At 50.0% G+C, this 21,626-nt stretch overlaps 1 protein-coding gene and 1 non-coding gene across 3 annotated transcripts in view; one reads left to right on the forward strand and one right to left on the reverse strand.

Annotated features, from left to right (window-relative positions):
• Positions 1-21,626, reverse strand: part of LOC100678242 (fringe glycosyltransferase) — a 55,175-nt gene that overhangs the window by 20,315 nt on the left and 13,234 nt on the right. For both annotated transcript variants that reach the window (XM_003425237.5, XM_008203662.4), the window contains exon 5: positions 7,697-7,856. In XM_003425237.5, coding sequence (XP_003425285.1) covers positions 7,697-7,856 — 160 coding nt within the window. The remainder of the gene's footprint in view (positions 1-7,696; positions 7,857-21,626) is intronic.
• TRNAG-GCC lies at positions 9,632-9,702 on the forward strand. The gene has a single exon. It is a non-coding gene; the product is annotated as a tRNA-Gly (tRNA).

The following is a 21,626-nucleotide window of genomic DNA, read 5'->3' on the forward strand; positions in this document are numbered from 1 at the left end:
AATTAGCGCGGGAATGCACACGCACACAGGCGAAGTCAATACCCTGGCGGACGTACAGTGTAAGCTTGAAGCCAGATTTTGGACTGGTCTACTTCTCTGCGACTTTGAGACGATGTAGGTGGCGCGTAGGAGCTTTTCCGATTCCCTCATGAATTTTATACCCGCACGCTGTATATAGAGCGGTGTGCCAACCGTGCCAGAACTATACTTTCGGTCCACCACTTGGGCCGCTCATGCTATAACTACAACTCGACTGTCGCTACATAGATATCCTTGCAGTTTCAGTAGCAGCAAGCACGTACGGCGCGAGCGAGAAATCACGCGAAAGACGTATGGTTTTCGTGGCTTGCGGTGCAGATAAGATCCTTTCCCGGCGCCGCGATCCGGCTATCATAATAATATCGAAGTAATGGGGGGCTGCCGCCGCCACCGCTGCCGCTGCTGTCGAGAGGTGAAATTGGTTTTCGAGCCGCGACTCTGCCGTTACGGGATGTGCAAGTGCACTTGGCTGTATACACGCGTATACGAGTATTATAGCGGTGGGCTGTTGTTGAGTTACGGCTATTTATCTGCTCGGAAACTCGTTCGTGTGTATACAGTGCGCATATAGGTTTGATTAATGTGATCGAAACGACTGAAGGGAATTTCGCGCTATGATTAAAGCGAAGATTCGAACTGCGCGCGTCTTTTTTTGCTCCTGGTATATTAAAGAGGTATTTAAAACGAGAGAGACACGGAGACCGGCGCGCGTACATAACATTTGAAATCCATTAAAGTAATCCAGGCTTTTTCGACTTCCCCTTCATGCTCCGCGCGCGGCAATAAAACCAAGACATTTATGCCCTTGTTATAAATTTCGAGTATCCCGCTCGAAGAATTTTCGAAGCAATTAAGGCTTTAATATCCTCCGCGGCATAAAATAACGAGGACGAGGTCTGAAAAAATATCGTGCGGTTCCGTGCGGAAATGAACGCTCGCTTGTATTTTTCGTTGCTTTTGCGCTGACGACGACAAACAATTTGGTTATATAGTCTTGCGATCGAGCTCAACCCAATAACATCCAAATTCGACACGGAGGATGCATGTCCCTGGAGCGGAGTCTATCTAGTAGGTGTTTATTTGCATTTAGAGAGGCATTTAAAGGGTTCAATTCCACGGGGGGCAGGGAGGCGGCGTCGGCTCGTTCATCACGAGCTCGTTTTCGAGGCACAAGCTGCCTCATTTCCTCTTTCTCCGTCTATTATGCGTATACACCTATACCTCTGCCCTTGGTACAAACGAGAATCTCGACAAAAAAATACGTGTATAAATCACGAGAGGAAATGTCAAAATTTATCACCCACCAAATGCAAATTCACAAATTAATCTTCAAAGGCTCTCAGCGGACGCTTCGACTATTTTTTTTTTTTTTTGTTTTTGTCGACAAACATCGCGGGAGAGGTGTTTCCGATCCACTAATTTATTCATACGGCTGAACGGCGTATTTTCAGACGTGATCAAGCAAAATATAAGCTGCTAGGGCAGGTTGACGAGAGACTATACGCCCTCCGGGGTCAGGTCAGATTGCTTTCCGTTCTGCGCGCAGCCTCGAAGAGGAAATAGGAGATTTATGCCCGGACCTCTATGCAGCCACCTTATCGCTCAGTCTCGCGCTCATAATAGCGGCTTAACGGTACCCTAATTACCTTCGACACACTTCATCACCTCGCCGCCGCGGCGGCGTGATCTCTAATTTACAAGTCGCCAACTTTTATTGCTGCATTCTAATCAATTCTTTCGGCGGGTGTACCTTCGCTCTTTCTCTCTCTTCCTCGGAGCTTCGCTGTTTTAATTTTTAATCTCCGGCAGAGCTCGTAAATTCCACGGCGCTATTAAGAATATGACGCGCGGCGGCGAATCCTAGCCACGAATTTGTTTTATATTACGTTAGCCGTGGTGGGGGAGACTAATGGAGGATCGAACGAGGTTCATTTGAATGTGGCCAGACGTACATCGCGGGTTTTAGGAGCGAAAGATGAATAATTGATTCCTCTCGATTTTCGGATACGCGAAAAGAGTCAGCGTTTTGAAGGCCAGTGAAATATGAACGGTTTTATCATCGAGATTTTTTCGACGCCCGTCAAACGTGAAATTCCGGCTTGGTAATTGATTTTTCTGATACTATGCAAATGCTTCATTTTATCAAAAAGATAGAGAGCGAGATCACTTCGCGGAATCGATATTAATCCCCCCAGCGTGAAAGGGAACAACAGAGAGCGACGAAATCCGCTTCTTTTCCGCTCGAGCGAAATGACCGCGTCCGCAACGGAACGTTAAAGCTCTCGCGAAATTAATACCAGGCCGGCGCGATCGCGCGCGGATCTCGTAATAATCCCTCCCGTATTTATACACGCGAACGTCCGTACGTAATCCAACATATCCCAGAAATCCAATTTTCCGCATCGCTCGTCCCTCGTGATTTTTCGCCGCCGTCGCTGAAAACCGCAAATGAGAGTCGGGAGGAGAGATAAGCTCGAGCGTCGCTGCATCAGCTCTTAAACGGGACACGAATGAAGACAACCGGACGCGATGTTTGACCCTTTTTGGATGGAGGAGGCGCTGCTGCTGCAGCGAGTTTTATGGGGTGTATCCGGAGAGAGGGATTCGTAATTGACTGCGCATGCTTTTTTATTACGTACGTCGTTTCGCCGCCAACGCTTCATACACGATGTATTGCGCTTCGAAAAATATCGAAGGCATACCGAAGCGTTCACCTTTAAACTCTCTCGTGTGGAGAAATCAATCCAGATTACCAAGCGAATCCATAGCGAAAGCTCGTTTTAATTTGCGGCATCAGAGCAGCTCGCTCTCGCACGCAAGGTCTTCCGTCACAGCTCGCTCGTTCCTTTTTTCCTCCAGGCTTCTTCGCAAAGGCTGCTTTTTTTGTGCGAGCGCGCGAAGTAGAGGCGGAGAACTGACAGAAAATCGCACTGCGGTCGCGCGGATGCGCGCCACATGTCGCGCATTCCACGCTTTGAATATCTTTCTTTCTCGCCGCGGCTTCTTCTTCTCTTTTCCCGATGGCTTTTTTGCCGCCGGAGAGTCTTCTCGCTCTCGTCTTTTTGCGCCACGGGGTGAGCAAGTATTCGACGCTTGTGACGTCTTTTGTTTCCGGCGACGCAACGGCTTTTTTTAAACATTATTAATTTCTGCCGAGACCTTCCCGAAGATTCGACTTGCACCTGTTGCCTTCGATCGAGCCGACGATCAGCTTCTCTAGATAAGCGATCGAGAGATACGCACAGTCGGTCGACCTTCACAGCTCTTTCGGCTACCGTCCGCGGTCAAATTAGAGGATCTAGGTAACGACGGGTCTCTTTTAATGCCTCCAGTGATTTTAATGAGCCGCCGCTGCTGCCGTTGAGAGGGCAACGGGATTTTATACACAGGCATATATCATTGACCAAATTTCGCCCATTAATGGGCAGCTCCGTTTGTTTTCTTCTTTCTCTCGTTCCAGCCGACGTCGACGAAATCCGTTTACGAAAATTATACACGGCTCCGATCCAATTTTTATCGCCCATCTCGTTCTCCGAGAAGACAGGCGAATCGCTTCTAATCCTCGATTTAATTAAGAGCGTTATTTTTATGCAAAAAAGAAACCCGCCAGCTTATTCGCCCGCCGGCACAATGAAAATGTTTGCTCGGCGCGCGTGTGTTTCTAGGAGCTCGTTTAATTGATCAGCATTCGATTCGCCAACAACCGGTACCTCTAGAGAAACACTCGACAATCGCGAAACCCAGGATTAGTCTCCGCAGCGAGCAAACAACGGCAGTTGCGAAAAAGCGCAGACATTGCAGCAGTAGTCGAGCGTCACGGAAGTGGACGTAATAACATAAGAAGTCGCTCCGCGTGGGAGCTGCCGCAGTGTATCCAGCAATTAGTCGCCTGCGAAATTGCCACTGCGCTGCATCGTCGAAATTTCTGCCGATCTTGATGATAATTGAAGGATGTAGAGGGAAAAAGAGAGCGCGGCTCGAGACGCTGTTTCCACACCTACGCAACGCGATACAGTCCGCGCGACTTTTGTGGTGATAAATCTCAAACAGTGTTTTAATGCGCAGCGCAGTATAGCCGGGGGCATTTTTCCCCGAACACACACACATAGGCGTTTTCGCTCGGCCGCAAAGTTTCTCACACGCGACTTTCGGAATTCAATTAAATCCGATCATCTTTCGCGCGGCTTTTTCTCATACGCTGCCCGACAATTGACCGACTTATCCTGAGCGGGAGAGAGCGAGAGCAAAGAGCCGTAATCGAATCGACGCAACGCCCAAAAATCTCCGCACGCAAGGCGAAAACTCGGCCGATCGGAATATAAAAAGAAGCATAAGCTTTATACGAAGTGAAAAAATAAATCGCTCGCGGCACTCGCGAAAAGAAAGCAAAAGAGGGAGACGAGAGAGTCGAGGCATATTGCACACGGCGCCTGGGGAGGGTGAAAGGAGAGCAGAAAGAGAGAGAGAGAGAGAGAGAGAGAGAGAGAGAGAGAGACCCTCCGGTGCCAATCCTCGCGGATAAATAGCAGTTACGTGGCCAACGGTCATTTTCGCGTCACCCGCTCCATATCGCCCCACCTCCTCGAGTGCGCGCACGTACTAGCGCCGCATTGTGCAAGCGAGAATAAGATAATGACGTAGTGTTCGGGCACCGATCGAATGTTCCGCGGGCGCGGGAGATACAACCAGCCACGGTATACATACGCGTGTGGAAGGACTGGAAAATTTTGTGAAAAATACACTTGTAAGCTTTCTAGGCCCAGTATAGGTCTGCCGAATCGTGCACAAAGGGGTCCGTCCAGCCCGATTACTAGATCCCGTTATTTCGCAGATGATAATTCATATCATTCTAATCTTATAGCGATCGCGTGCTAAGTGCCTTCGTCGGGCGCGGTTACCGCATTAATACGTCGAAGGGATTACAAGTAATTTCGCTAGAAAATTTTATACTTGGATTCTTCGCGAGACTCCCTGTATATTCCGGTATAATTTCCATTAAAGGCTCCCCCCCTGCGCGCGCACAATCATTTCTGCTAATTCATTGCTCGGCGTTAAATCCCCGCTTAGACGCGCGTAGCTTATACACCGGCAGCAGCTACGATAGCTGCCCCATCAGGGAAGCTAAAAACATCGTATCTCACCGGAGCAGCGGCTATGCGGCAGTGCACCTAATGCACTTTTGACATACGACTCGCGGCGCGCGTAACTTCCTCCTCGAAATTGTTTCCACCATACTACACACCTGGAAAAAAGCCGAGCCGCTGCTAATACCCGAGCCTACATTTCTCCCGCGCGCGCATATAAAATATCAGCCGCCGTCGACTGGTAGGTGCATCCAGAAATAACCGCGCGCGCGAGGAGGAGCCTCGCGCATAACGATTTCTTAGGCAGCAGCAGCAGCGGCGGAGTAGATTCACCCGGCCGATAAGCGGCCGAGCGTGACCGACCTTCGCCGATGAATTTTCCGCGCGACTCGAAAAACGCGCGTTCAAAGCCGTGCTCGGATATTGCATCGTATCTGCGCGAACGTCTGTCCATCTGTCTACCGGCCTACGTGTGTGTGTGTGCACGTGTACAAGGGCGGGGTAACGGGTGAGGCGGATTCGCCGAGATAAGAGCGAGAGAACCGTTTTCTATGCGCGGAAGGAGCCGTTGTGCTGCAGCTGCGTCGCGGAGTTTTGCGCTCGGGGTATACGCGCGCTGGTTTTAATATTAATAATGTCCCTTAGCTTGAATGCGGCAGCAGTTATACGCTGTGCAGTATTTTCAATTTGTTTTGCCTTTTTAAGCGGAGCTTGAAATTTACATTCGGAAAAATAGCACGAGTTATTTCAATCATTTTCAGCTATCTCGACGAGGAATTTGAAAAAAAGGCAGAAGCTCGCTCGTAACGGGCTGCGCCGCTCGATAAACGAAGGAACCGTTTCGCGCCTCTTTTGTGCGATGTACCGCGCAGTAAATAACTTTAACGTTCCTAGTATGTTAGCAGAAATTATGTTCGTTATAAATTCGATTCGGCGGCCGGCGTTTCAAAGAGCGGATCGAACGTCTTAACGATTTTCAATTAACGATATTACTCATCAGCAAGCTCTTAAACGGCTGCAGGAATGTTCGAAGGCGAAGAGCAAACAGAGAGAGAACGTCGGCTCTTTATACAGAGAAAAAAGCCGATAGCCGGATGATAAAGGAAGCGCGGAAAGGATCAACGAGATTAGGCGAGAAAATCGATACGATCGGATTAAAGCTATCGCTGCGTTACACATATTCGGCCTCGGTGGCCACTTTCGCGCGGCTCTTATACACTGTCTCTCGGAACTCAAGAAATGAAGAGCATCGGTGCGCGCGCGTCATCGGCTCGCGCATATGCATACTGGTCTGACCGGATGGCCGGAGTCGAATATTATTCCAGAGAGCCCGAGATATGACGCGCCGGCGCTGCTGCTGCTCCACTTGTGTGCCCGTAGGGCTTCGACTCGCTATACTCGCTCGGCTGCACGGCTGATGCTACTGCTGCCGGCCGGCGAAACGCGCTTTTGTGTCTGAGATGCTTGTTTTTTTTTTTTTTTTGTGTTCTTTGGCTCGTTTCGCGTTATTCCTTTTTTCTGGCCGCCGCCGCTGACCGGTTGTGCGAGAGATGAAATTGCATTGGAAACCACTAAGTGGAGAGCGATGTATTTGTAAGGGAGAGAGATATATTGCGCCGCGGATTTAATAATCGCATTGTTTGGGCTTTCATATTTCCATCGCGACGGCGCGGTAAATCAATGAGCGAATTCAATGTGCCTTTTGAAAAAAAGTTTCTTCGAGAACTTAACTTTTCAATCGAAGCCGCGTACTCGATCGGAAGAAGGAAATGAAAACGTCGCCTAATGTCGTATCAGCGTGTATAGTAGGCTTAATTGAACAAGCAAGCAAGCAAGCGTGGAACAACGCCGAGCAACGGCCACCGCGAGTAAAAAGAGCTCCTCGCTCGCAAAAAAGGGTAAACGCAGGCGCGTATTGCCGGGGTGGTCTCGTGCTCTCACATCTCTCTTTCTGCAAGAGTCTTGACGTCGATCGGCGCCGCGTCTTGTCGACGTCGATTTTTTTTTTCCCGAGCGGCCGATGCCTCTGTGAAATCGGCCTTTTCCACAGCGGGATATCGCGTGAAAACGACTCGATGACACTTTGATGCCTCGCTATTGCGTCGGGAATCACTGTGGGATTATGTTAATGCTCGAACGCGCCGCGACCATAACAGGGTATTACCGCGGCTTGCTTCGTCGCGATCCTTCGAATGGCCCCTCGACGAGCGTATTGTGCGTTGTTTATCGCGGGATGAGAGAGGCGTTATTGCCTCCTTTGCTCGAGCGCTTATGGAGAATGGCCCTTGATCCTGTTTCGTTAATTACGTGGGGGGGGGGGGCGTTTTTACGGCATACGCGTGTACGAATCGTGGGTGGAATCGGTCGTTGCGTCGTATTATTTACCCATAGGGCTATTGTAATATCTCCGTGTGATCGAATAAATAAATTGTGCGAGATAAAAGAACTCGCGTGGCATCCGCTCGGCGCAATTAAATTCCGCGCACGCAACGACGACGTCATAAGACTCTTGTACGTAATTAAGCAATTTTAATGAAAATCGAGCGGCCGTAAAAAGCCGATTAAGGACTTACCGATCTCTTTGATGAATCGGCACCCTGCCGGACGATCTCGAGAGGGGTCGGTATTGACGGCCTGCCGAGATACCAATCCTCGCGGGGATTGTAATTGTCGAGGAGCTTGAGCAGTCGCGGCACATTCACGTAATTGTCGTCGTCGAAGTGACAAAACCACCTGTAACAGAGAGAAAAAAAGATTTCGTTATTATTTGCGCCTAGAGGCCGATTGTGTGCGTTCAAAATTTGCGCAAGATCAGGAAGCGTGTTTTACTTGGAAAGCTCAAATATGCTCTTGGATGTTCGTAAGGCAATCAGCGCACGCGCCAGTAGATGGGAACGCGACGTCGGGATTCTTCCTGGAACGTCACATGTACGAGTTCGCTCGCCTGGCGCTGAGCAAACTTCCTACAGAACTTGTTGCCGGCAAACTTTGAAAACCTTATAAAAGAGACTTTGCTCTCATAAGGTTATGCTCTAAACTTGTAACTCCCTCTCGTCTCTGCTCGTACAAACTAAAAGCACACTGCCAGCTTGAGCGTTCCACTGAAACTCAGCTTTTTATCCTTTATACGATCATTAAATCAGAGCCGAAACTACGTACAAATAACAGGCTTCCAGCTCCATTAAAATAGTCGCATCGAATCATCGCCGTCGCGGACAATCACAGCTCGACTCGACAAGCCGACGACCAGCACTTAACATCGTCGTAATCCACTCCACCCACCATGACCGAGAGGCGAAACAATGAAGAAGAAGAAAGAGAGGTCGAAACCTCGAAAAGTCGTCGTTCCACGCTGGTGACCCCCCCGCATGTATGGTGACGACGACAAGGGGGTTGCCGCGGCGTGGGAAAGCCGTCTCCCTCCTCTCTGCGTATAATAACATTCGAGTCGTAGGTATGGCGCACACACGCGCGTATAATACGTATACGCGACGCGTGCGACTTAACTAGAGGCTTCCCCCCCCCCCCAGTTTCGCTGCACTGCGTGCATCCTCCTTTTTTTTCGGCTGGTGCGCGCGTGCTCGCTGCAGTTGCCCCGAATAAAAGGGAGCTGTTGCGGCCCGCTTAAATTACCGGGCGCGTGCGCGCGCGGCGAGCATTGTTCACCCGAGGCGACGCGTGCGACTCGCGGTTCGCAGTTATACACGCATTGGGGAGAGAATTGGCGAGGCTTGATTTTGCGTGAAACATCGAGAGCTAGACGAGAAAGCAATAAATAATAACTTGTAGATATACCTATAGGCAGCTAATTCTTTCCCTCGATTTCGCGTAAGCGAGACACTGATTGACATGGGGATGTGTGTGTGTCGGAGGGCTGGGAAAAGGCTGCCTTCCGTGCTGGTAGATATAGTGCGTACACACACATACACACGTATGATCCTTCTTCTCAGCGCTTAATTAAAGTAATTACGAGCGCGATCCCTTTTTATTTGCACCGCTCGCGCTTTTAAATATAATTCCACTTGATTTTCGTAATCACTGCGCGCACCGGTTGGGAATTGTCGAGGAGTATAACTGAAATGCGAACTGGCAATCTTGCACATCGCGCAATTTCGTTGCGTTCTATACACGTTATTATTTTTACTGTTTCTCGGGTTTAATTACGGTTAGCTCTCGCATGCATTGTACTTTTTTGTCTCGTTCGGAGCAAATGGCTCCGAACGAGATAACTTCGCAACTGCGATTCTAGAAAGTTATTACTCTAGACGAGTTCTTATGAGGTAGTAGGAGAAAAGTGGGGGGTAGAGTGAACCGAAATTTTTGCAGAAGACACAACTTTTGTCAACAGATTTATCTCTGCCACTCGAGCCTGAACGGTACTCAGCGATACGGCGAAGCGCGTGGGAGATAAGTGTGATATCAAGCTTTGATTAACTGCCTGTTGAGCGAGCCTCTGCTTTCGTGATAATTATGTAACAAAAAAATTTATAACAATTATTAAACCATCAGCATCAGTGGTTCAGTGGCAGAGTGCTCGCCTGCCACGCGAACGGCCCGAGTTCGATTCCCGGCTGATGCATCCTTTTGCCCTCGTTTTAAACAAATAACATATAATACTCAATACATTCTACTACGAGCGATAACAGAACGCTCTCTCAATAATCGAACGCGCAAGATCAAAGTAAAATACACCCAATTAGGAAAAATTGCCAAGTCGCAACGCTGCGACTCGATTCCGCTATTATATAGATACTCGTTACACACGCAATAGATTGCTCGCGCGCGCGCGCGCGCAGAGAGTCACCGGATGCTGCTATGGCTGAATGAAATTATACACGGCGAAGAAATCGGTTCGTAAGAACTTGGGATCGGTTTTCCTCCAGCATCCTTTGGCTTGGCGAGCTATATATCCCTGCAGCAGTCGAGCGGCTAGCAAGTTTGCCGACCCTCGAGAGATCTAATCCCGGCTGCTGCCTTGGGCTCGGTTCGTCGAGCTCTAGTTCTAATTTTACGGAATTGCTTCTTCTTGTCTTATACGTTTGCTTATTATGCGTTGCATAACATGCGAAAGTTTCATTTTTCTTTTATATTTTATCATCGCGTCCCGGACGATGCACCGAAAATTAGTACACACGCGTATTCGTTCGACTAAAACGATAGAAAATAAAATTAAACGAGACGAATCAATCGATTCATCCGTGGCTTCAGCGATCGAACGACCGATCCGCTGACCGTCCGATCCATCAATCAATCAATCTTTCACTCTCCCATTATCCCTATCCTCCATTTGCATCTTTCTCTCCATCTCGGTCTGCCTGCAGCATCGTCGTCGTCGTTCGCCCGCAGGCAACTCCATGTCGAGAGAGAGAGAGAGAGAGACCGTTAAATTAAAAACGCAGAAACGAAAGCACGCAGACTCGCATGCGTGTAGACATCGACCGTTTCCTATGGCGCGGTCTCGAATGCAAGAATCGGAGCACGCTCAGGGGCATGAATTAGAAACGCTACGTCGTTGGTGATTTTGTTATTAATTACTGCTTATGCCATTACGTCAGTGTTGCATTACTGCATTAATTCGATAATCACAAGGTGTGTATTAATGGCGTCCTTATACAATAATTTAAATGGATTTGCATTGCGTAAACCACGAGCAATTCGCAACTGTTTAGCAGGACTATAGTCATCGTGGAAAATCAGAAGCACCGCAGTATATCTCAAAATTTATCGGCGACCCATGGCAGCTGCAACCGCGCGTCATCCGCGGCCCGACAATGTTATACGACCAGCTTCGCCGACCAGGAGTGCTTAATCAACGCCGCGTGCAAACAATAATCAGCCAGCGATATAATATACGCGCATCCATTGGCAAAGCAATTACCGAGCAGTAATAAATGAACGGCGCGGCGTAAGCAGTCGCTCCTACCCATTGATATTATATTTGCCTACGCGCAGCGTCATTACGCGTACAACTCGCGGCCTACGCCCTGATCGTCGTGTATATCCTCTATACACAGGCCCCAAAGCCACGTACACTTATACGCTTCTCTGCCTATCGGCGGCGCATCGCAACTAACTCGACTCGCATGTACGTGTGCGGGGCCCTTTTTCTACACGTCCTTCCGCCCTTCACTAACGTCTGTCTTTCCAGCGCGCGGCGGCGCGCTTACCGATTTATCCCGTGGCGATCGAGAGCTGCGCGCGCGGAGAGACCGAGACAGGACTGACAGACACACGGTGAAATACGTTAATTATGTAGCCGGGGTAATAGGGAAGGTGGTAGGGGGCAACGATTTAGAAGAGTATACGCAGAGGCCGGTCTAGCGGTTTTTGCCGATCGGCAAGCGTTAATTTTTTGCCGACGCGCGTGTGCATACGCTCGCTCGATATGCGCGGAAATTAGAAAATTAGAGGCGATTTAAATTCTTGCCTAGCGCGCGTGCATCGTTTGGAAAATCTACACTGGCTCGAGTATTTACCGACGATGAGTTACCGGCGATTTTTTTGCCGTAATAGTCGCGCTGGGAGAGAAAAGGCCGAGCTGCTGCAGAGGGAAGTTACCGATCTCCGACTAATTCGCGAGAGAGAGAGAGAGAGCGCCTGTGTGCTTCCTCTTCTTTGAGACGTCTTCCTGCTGTGTTCTCCCATCCTCCCCCTATCGGTCCATCTCTCACCGGGCCCGTCTCTCCTCTCCTCCGCCTTACCGATAAGAGATTTCTCGCGCGCGCTCCGATCGCTCGATACGATTACGCATCGCGCGACAGATAATACGGCAAGGTGAGAAAGCTCGAGCGCGAGAGCCTGCACTTCCTTATCTGCATCTTCTGTACAGGAGGTAGAGAGGAAGACGACTCGGCATCGATAGATCGGTACGTCGTCGCGGAGCTTCGGACTGTACAAACGAGTGACGCATGAAACGCCGATCGCGTGTAATGCGACGTTTGCCGCGGTAATGAGCTCGAGCCTGAGGAGAGAGAGGACAGTTTCTTTGACACTGATAAGACTACAAAGCTCGTTCGTTGCATTGTGTATACTTGCGAGCTGCGAAGGAGAAGAATCGAAAATTTCAATTCCGCCCATGCGAGCTGCCACCGACTACACAGTCTCACGAAAGAGAAAGAGAAAATCGAGCACAGGTGCAGCTTGTGGGGTCGACGGGACCCTCCTGAACTCGGGCCCCGACGAAGCGTGCGAGAGATAGGGTAGCCTTTTTTTCTCGCCCTCAGCGCACACCTCTTGTTTTCGTTCGCAGGTAGAGAGAAAAGGTGCGAGGTCTGTTAACACGTTTAACTTTATTGTCCGTCGTGTGGTGCGCAGTCGTCCTATCGCTTAAACGCTTGTATAATTGCCGCGAGTCGTTATTCGCTCCGAGATTTCAGACCTTCGAGCCTCTCTCGTTGTTATTTCCCCGTAAACAAGTTCCTCCGCATAGCACTTCTTTTCCGAGCGATGCGCGCAACCGATGATTACACGGCTGCGTTTCCTCCCCGGAAAAATAAGCGACGCCGAAATCAATAGCAGAGAGCTCGTAGTACGCGCCGGCGCACATATCGATTCCTCGAACGCGCGCGATTTAATTAGGCAATCAAGCGACGACGTGCACGTATACGCACCGGACGACGACGAGAGAGATCGGCATCATCACCATCATCATCGCCGGAGGAAAATGAAGTCACGCGTAGAGTCGAAATTACACAGCGCGAGAGATATCGGTATAAGATGCTAGCTGCGCCGCGAAAAAAGAAAGCATCGCGTGGTCGCGTGGAAACTCGTCTCCGTATACCTCAAGCCTCGCATTATACACTAGAGCAACGCGGTGATTGCAGCCGTATAGTAGAGAGCGCGCCTAAAAGTGTATGTAATCCCTGTCCGTTTGACTCGCGAGTCCTGCGCGATGCTCTCATTACGGGATTTCCTGCTTCCTGCGCGCAGAGATGATGATGCGCAGGTATGTGTATGCAAAGCCCGAGGCTTTTCTTTTCTCTCCTGCTACACCGCCGCCGCGCGGAGAGGAAAAGACCGGCACGCACGCACGCGCTCCTGTCGTCCGTTTATTTTTTGCGCGGGCGAACGAGAGCGATCGCCGTAGGACTGTAATGCCCATGCCGTGTGTGCCTCGGAGGACTGCGAATTTTACTTAGAGAAGATTGCTGGGAGAGGCTGGGTGGAATTAGAGCTGATCGGCGTTTCGCTGCGGCAGTGCGGCTGTTTTGCATCTGTGAAATTTCGAAAAACCAGCTAAAGTAGATTTTTCGGAGAAATATGCACTCGGCTATGCTAAACAATGAGCAATTCCGGCGCGAGCTGTAAAGCCGGCCGGAAAAATGCCACAAAAGAGGCTGCTGCACTCAAGCGAGAACCAGGAAGAGGGCAGGTATACGCAACGAACGGAAAGAGACGGAGAGAGAGAGAGAGAGAGAGAGAGAGAGAGAGTGCGAGAGTTAGCCCATTAACACCCACTCGTCTCTTCGACGTATTTTCGCGCGAGCAATCGACAACTCGCGCAAGGGGCGAAGATAATGAAGACGCGCAGATATAACTCTCTGACCAAAAGCTCTGCGTTTCTTCTACTGTTGTTCACGCCTGAGGAATGTAGTCTTGCAGGTAAACCTGACTCTCGACAACGCGTTCGAGGCGTGTTTTTCTCGAATTGGATTTTTAGAACGCGCTTTCGAAGGTATGTATGTGCCGCGACTGTAATTTTTCGCGAAAGCGGGTCACGTGCAAAAGTCAGTTGTATTATAACTCTCTTTAGAAAAAACGCGAGCGGTAAAATGACAGAGTAGGCGACGCACATAATGCGCGCGTAATCGCGTAATTGTAAAGGACGCACTCGCACGGTGCGTCTCCGTTGTCTGGCTCTAATTTGCATACGCGAGAGCTAGAGAGGACCTCCCTTTTTCCCGCGCGCTTTATCTCTTCATCCGTATCTGACGGCGCAGCTTTCTCGTGGGAGGGCCGAATGAAAATGCGATAAAAAGTATGCTTTAGGAAGTTAAAATTTACCGTGTGAAATTGATACAAGCTTTTATTTACGTCGAAGGGAATTGAAAATTGAAAAGCGCAGAGCTGCAGGGCAGCGTTTGAGATCAGCATAAAAATGGCGCGCTTATCTCTCTCTCTTGCTTGCTCTGCTTAAACATATAGAAGAGACAGGCTTTTTCCCCCTCGCGACAAGGCTCCGAATTCTTTTTCTCGCTTTAGCGTTTAAAATTGCAGGCGATGGGAATGGTCGCGCCGCGCGCAATAATTTGCTCCGAATTTAAAAATTCAAATTAAAGGGACGGGTTATTTGAATAATTGCCGGTACCGTTTGCGCGCGCCAGAGCTGAATAAATACAGCGGCGCTCGTATAAAACCGATGTGATTTTTAAGAGCGAGAGAGAGAGAGCTGTAATGCGTGTTATCACGCGGCTCGAATTTGCGCTTATAGATTTTCAAGCGAGATACACACGAAGCGAGGCGCAATATGCATAATTTCACGATTGTCGCGCGCGAGAGCTTCGCGAACTCATTTCTCATTCCGGCGGCGTGCACTTGGCGGGAAGAAGTATATAAGGCTTGTATATTTAATACCGACGAACCTGCACTTCAGGAGAGACGCTAAACTTTGTCCCGTATCTTTCGGCTCGCCGCTGCATCCGGCGTTTTACGGCTCGGAGTTTCAGTATACCGCAATAAGTGCATCGGAAACGACGCGGCGATTTCCCCGAACTCAAAGCGCAAAGAAGCTTCTGCTGCTGTCTGGCGTCACGGACAATTTACGTCTCCTCGAGCTGTGTGTATCGACGGCAGCCATCTTTCATTGTTTTTCTCAACTGCTTCCTAATTCGGTGCTCTCTTGAGTGTTTTCCTTCCCCCATTTCTTTCTCCTCGTCCTTCTCGACCGAGATTAGCTTTTTGCAGTCCGGAAATCGCCGCAGAGGATGAGCGTCGTTAGAGAGCGCGAGTTTAAATGGTGATTACGAGGCGGGCTTTTTCGCCGCGACGCTCTCACTCGGGGGAGCGGAGGGAAGACGTTATTACGCGAGGATGAGGGAATGATAATTCTTGATTTATAGAGGATTTTTTGCAGGCCCGCTTCGGTAATTTGCTACAAGATAGTATTACACGCAGCCTATGATGATTGAATTAGTTTGAATTTCAACTATTCGATGCCTTTTACAAGGACTTTCGACAATTTTTAAGTATACACCTAAATGGCCATTTCAAGCGCGAATGAATCCGCAGAGAAGAGCTCTGTATCAGTGACCAAACCGCAATTACAATTTAAAACCCAATCAGCGCCAAATTATATTCGCCCGAAGATTATCGCGAGAGGAAGCCCAAGAATCCCGTCGGAGAGGAGGCGCAGCTCTAGACTTTTTGCTTATATATCTATAGGGCACCGTACCATAGCGGCCCCTTCAGCTCGGTAGGATATAACGTCGTTTCATTACTTCAGCGCGCGGGGAAGAAGCGGTGGTTACAAGCGAATTACATCGCCAAGGCGATTAACGTCTCTCGAGTCGGCAGAGAGAGTCTCTGCTCCCTCCTTTTTTTCGATTTCTCTCCAGGAGAGAAGCCGCGCCCTGCAGACCAACAGGACCGAGCGTTTATTATCGCTGCCGCTGCTGCTGCTCGTCGCGTGTAATAAACCGTTCGGAGGGCTGTATGAAAGATTTAAATTTTAAAGCTTCTCCGCGGGGTCGAGGTCGTCCATTGTTGCGATGATTGAAGCTGCTCGAGCAAACTTTGCGATTATTAACGCCACCTGCGCTCTCGGGTATCCGAAAAAAAAAATAATAAATAAGCAGAGCCCCGGCTCTCGGATTCTCCTGTAACTCAACTCTATCGAGATTTCCGTTTTTCCGTAAACCGGCGCTACCCCTACAGCCACCCGCGTGCAACATCTTGCGAGCGCGATCGGGTCATACGATCGCGGGACAAGCGGAAGTGTGTCGCTCTTTATACGCCTGTTCGATGCAAGTGGAAATTTGAGAGGATCTTCGTGCAGGTATGTGTTTTGAACGTCGTAAGAGGAAAAACACAGGGACACGGCGGTTATTAGCAAATATATACAGTATATTCGCGCGAGTAATTTAATTGGAGTGTGCTAGTTGCGAGTGTGTCTGGTATCGCTTTTTTGCGTAAGCCGAGAGCCTAAGTGCGCGCAACACGAGATCGGCTGCGGCCCTTCACTCGTCTCTAGTCGCGCGTTCGGCTTATCCTACTTTCACGCGCGAGACTGCGGGAACTGCTACTTAGATACTGCGGCTCTCGTTTGTACGTATCGGATCGTCGAGAGCTTTTTCATTTTCTCTCTATCTCGTGTGTCGCTCGCTTACGACTCCCCGGATCTTAATTAAAGCTCTTCGACTCTGCTTCGATCAAGAGTTGGCTCCGGGAAAGATCGGGTCGCACCTATACGCTGTAGTGCGCGATTTATCTCTCGGTAATAGCCGGTGAAGATCCGGTACGTCGATGCGCCCGAATCGACTTTTCTAATGAGCTGGAACACGACGTGAGGTCGTCAACTCCATTGCGAATTTAATAATCGACTGGAGGGTATATATTTAGATTCGGTCGAGAATAACTCTCGTCTCGTCCGACAATCCGCATCGAACAATTAGGAAGCTCAATAAAGCGAGTAAAATAAATCGCGACACCTCGCGACGCCGGCAGCTTTCTAGAACACATCGCTAACGAGATATCCGCGCGCGGCAACAGCAGCAGATCTTGACCGTCTACGGAGTTGGCAAAGTCCGCAATGCAGAGAGTCAGACACAAACACACACGAGCGCGCGCGGCCTAGTATGTGTACACACAGCGCGCCAGTCGGATTGACCCGAATTGCCGGCGTCTCGGCGACTCTGCGCTCGGGGAAAATTGCTGGTGCACGCGCAACTTTACGTCTTCATCGCTGCGTTCGTTTTAGGAAATTGCAAAAAAGAATATAAGAGTAACGATAACCCGCACACGTAGAGCCGCACATCTGGTGGCAAAAAGATGCCCGGGTAATAACGTCGCCTGCTGCTGGAGGTGTGACGAAGCTGGACTTCCGGAGCCCCTGGCATTTTGGGCTCGCGGGAGAGCAAGAAGAGAATCCAAGAGAGAGAGAGAGAGAGAGAGCTGTAAAACATCATCCCGAGAGTCTCGGACGCGGAAGTATTGTCACGCCGGGCTTATGTTATACGATGTTCGGAGGCTGCCCGCCGCCGCCGCCGAGTTATTTGGGCGGGCTCGCGCGTCGAGTGTTACGACGCCAGCAGAATGTCGAGGGTAAATTGATCGCTTTTTTCGTGATTCGAGCTTCCTCGACTTTTAAACTCGATTAAATCGCAGCTCTTCACTACCGACGCATCGCGAGCGTAAAATTGCCTTGATTGCTCTATTATTTTTGCAACAATTTTCGCGGCGTACGTATACGGAAGAAAAAAAAATCGCAAAGTTAACAGCAAACTAAATATACACAAAGTTTCAGGTCCCTGCCGCAGCGTACGTGTGCAAGTATATAGGACACACTCCGGCGACTCGCGTCAAAAGTTTCTCCGGCCTGCAATGTGCAGTGTGTATACACGGACCCAACGAGAAACCACGACGTAACACACGGCCGGCAGTATATACATGCTCGACACGATTCGCGCACGTGCAGCCCTCGGGGGCCCCTCGCCTCGTCGTCGTCGTCGCAGCGTTAGAGAACCCTCTCTTCTTTTCTCTGCCTCCTCTCCTTCTGCCCGCAGCGCGCTTGAAATTATTGATTATTAAAGCTGAAGATTCGAAGCATACTATACACGGAGCATTGATTTTCGGGGAAGATTAGCCACCGCCGAAGCGGAGCGAAGAGCGAACGAGGAGGAGAAGGTGTTTCGTTTGGTTCGTTTTGGCGCTGCCGGGACGTTTTTTTCGGGAGTCGTTGCCGCGGAGCTATTTCCAGCGACTGATACAGGAATTAGGCGAATTAACAGATCTCGCCGCGCGGCAATCGGATCGATAATTGCGGCTTCCGAACTGAACGCGTATTGCTTTCTAATCGCAACAAGAAGAATAAGGATAAGGAGAGCAAGCGAGCTCGAGCCATTTCCATTTTCGAGCCGTTTATCTCACGAGCCCGCCCTCGACTCGAAGCGTAAAACCGGCGCTGTATACGCGCGATGGATATTGACCTCCATAAATCTTTCGGCGAGAGCTGATTCAGCAGATATTCACGACTGCGTGCGGCCCTGCAGCCGCGCTCTTGTTGCGATTTGCAATAAGCGAGAGAGCGTTTAGCATCTGGCTCTCGATCTATTCTCGAAAAACTCGCTCGAGAGAGGATTAATAGTCGATCGCTCTTAGCTCGCTCGCGAGTCGAAAGGCCCATCAGGTCTCCTGTACTCTGCGGGCCTTGCGGTAATTAACGTCCGACGTGCGCGCGAGCTGTGTATACGAAGGGATGAGGAGCGGAGAGGAAGCGATAATGGAGCGAAGCTATATTAGTTGCACAAGCTGATCAGGGGCAGCGGCGGCTACTACTATATCGACGAAATCGTGCGAGATACTTTCGACCGACCGGTGCTACGCGCCGCGACTGATGTCCAGCTCTTCACCTCGACGGTGCGGACGCGGCAGGGGCTAGTTCAATATAGTACACTGGCACAGCGGATGAGGCAATGAGTCGTCGCCAGCAGCGAGAGTCAACGAGCGACTTCCGGGACATATCCCCTCTTCCTCCTGGCCGCGATCTTTCTCTCTCTTTTTTCTCCGCGCGTATAAAACGAACGCGCGCATAGAGTTCACCTTGATGTGCGCGCGCGCGCTTTGCGAATCTGCCTCGATGATTGCAGCTCTGCGCGCGAATCAAGACGTAATTCGAGCGGCGACGGCACAGACGCTGCTTTGTGTGCCTTTCATTGCGGGCATTGCGCCTTTGTCGCCGGCGAACTTTCCTCTAATTGTCATTACGCGTCGTTCGAATTTGCGGAGGAGATAAATCATACGAGTCTGCGGTGAAGTGTATACACAAGGCGAATGATCGAACGGAAAAATATGAGAAAACACGTCGCGTTGCACAATTGTCGTGTATAAGCAGAGAGAACAGTCCTCCTCGTCGTCGTCCAGGCTGTCGGTCGTTAATCGCCGAGGGCTAATGCAATTCCATCGTATGGCCGTAGCGTCGCGCATATAAATAAGCCGGCGTTCACGGCTGTCCACCCACGTGCTGTTTCTCTGTCTGTCTCCCTCTCTCTCTCTCTCTCTCTCTCTCTCTCTCTCTGAGAGCCGAGTAGCCGGTCGATGGAATCGTCGTCCGTCCGTCAACTCGCCGCCTAGCGAGATTCTCTCTCGGGGAAATTCTTGCGCGAACCGATCGATGCGCGGAGTGATGTACATACCGTCCGACGACGGGACGTTTGTAGACGGACGTAATTTAGCGCTTTTTACACGACCCGCGAAAATTAGGGGAAGCGAGTGATCGCACATCGATAGCGGTACGCAACCTCGAAAGGTGCCCTGCTTCTTTTTTCCCCCGCGACGTGTGCGGATCCCTGCTCGACCGGTTACTCTCCGGATTTTTCTTTGTCCTTCGAGTCGAGCTGCTGCTGCAGACGACGGAAGCACCGCGCATCACGCGATTCAACGGCGTACGTTGTCATTACGTAGTTTGCGCTCGGCGCGGCAGAAGAAACCGCGGGGAGAAAAATTTCAAATTCACTTTGCGCGACAAAAACACGCTGTCTGCTCGTGTCCTGCTTTTTCTCCTGGCAGTGGAAAAATATTAATCGGAGCGCAAGTGCAACAATGTCTCTCGTGCGGTGTCGTTAACCACCGGCAGTCGCTCTCTTATCCAGCATCACCGCCGAGAGATATATCCTGTCGTCCGGAGTAAGCAGGTAGAGTAGCACCGAATCTTTCTCTTGTTCCTCGCTTAACGATACGTACACGAGATATATCCCCGAGGGAGGGCATACCCAGCTCTGTCGCTGCTGCTGCAGACGGACGTGCGGACATTAAGAGCGAGAGCGGACTCGTCGTTAGCCTCTCTCTCTCTCTCTCTCCTGCTCTTAGCAAAAGGCGCGGAGATTTATAACGAGAACTGCTGGTCCTTAGCTTCGACGAGGAGCTCACTGCTGCTGTTGCTGCTACTGATGTGAGCGAGAGAACAAGCGCGTCGCTCCAGTTTCGATTTAACGAAAGCAACCCCGCCTGCTGCCGCCACGCGTTTCTTCTTCTTCTTCTTCTTCTTCTTCTTTTCTTCTTAAAGGCGAGCTGCTGGCAATTTTCTCTTCTACGAAGAGGATTGTTACTGCGGAAAGCTGGGGCTCATGGGAAAACGACGACGCGCAGTCGGCAGTTTTAATTTGCATTTAAAGGATGACGGAAATTCGATGAAATTAGCATCGATATGCATAATACGAAGGACTCGTTTCTTCAGCAACTTCTCTCGAGCGAGTTGTAAAGTTTAAGTAATTGGAGTAGACTAACTTATCGAGTACTAGCGAAGCAGTATCTCACTCGAGTCGATGGTAAGAATATAAGCGTTCGTCATTTCGATAATTGAGGGAATCTCAATGAGAGCCCCCTCGGTTCGATATCGGCGACGATAACTTAATTATAAATTAGAATCTCTCGACACGGGAGAAAATAAAACGGCCATAACGATAAGCCGAGCGAGGATCGGTTCGCTTCAAAATGCTAAAGATCCTCATTATGCCAGAGTCGTAAAGCCGCAATAAGCTAACGATTACGGCATTATCATAATACGTTCGCGAGCCGAGTAAAAGCGAAAAAATCGAACGTACATATCCCCCGAAAGAGGCCCGATACTTTATGCGTCCGCGCACGCAGGACGATTTTATATAAACGCACTGAATCATTCATAAAGCGCAGCGCATAACGTCATAATCAGCCGATAATTTCGAGAGAAAGAGACGCGAGTAACAAGCCCGGCAATTCGCGCACAAATCGGCTGCAACGACGAGTAAAGCCGAAAATCCGCGAAGTGTATGTGCGGGGCATGTGTGTGCAGGCCGAGCGATGTAGCTACACGTATATAAAATCGCCGGACAAGCGTTTTTTCGGGCTCGCGTGCAAATGAAATACGGATCAGCGGACACATCGTCGCTCGTCGATGAGAGATAATAATGTGCGCGCGAGGGAGAAAGAGGGACGCACGACGAGGAACAGGACAGCATTGAAACGCGTCATTCGATCGCGAGTATCAGGTGCAAACCTGTTTCACAAAAGACTACGGCCGCGCGCAGGGGAGAGAGTTGCTCGGAGATCGCCTGTATAACATATATATACATACACACACACACACAGCGTCGCGGCTGGGAGTTTCATAGACCATTTTTGCAGCGAGTCGTGCAGATCAAGAGAGACTTTTTTAGGATCGTAATACCCGTACACGCGGGTATATCCGATTCGATGCAGCCGCGATAAGCGGCTCTGATTTCAACGATTGTGGCAGGCAGTCGAGCCGCGATATACGCGTTGTTAGTGGCTTTTATATACGGGGGAGAAGGTGTTTATGGCGACAGGTGCATC

The sequence above is a fragment of the Nasonia vitripennis genome, chromosome 5, assembly GCF_009193385.2.
Source record: "Nasonia vitripennis strain AsymCx chromosome 5, Nvit_psr_1.1, whole genome shotgun sequence".
Lineage (NCBI taxonomy): Eukaryota > Metazoa > Arthropoda > Insecta > Hymenoptera > Pteromalidae > Nasonia > Nasonia vitripennis.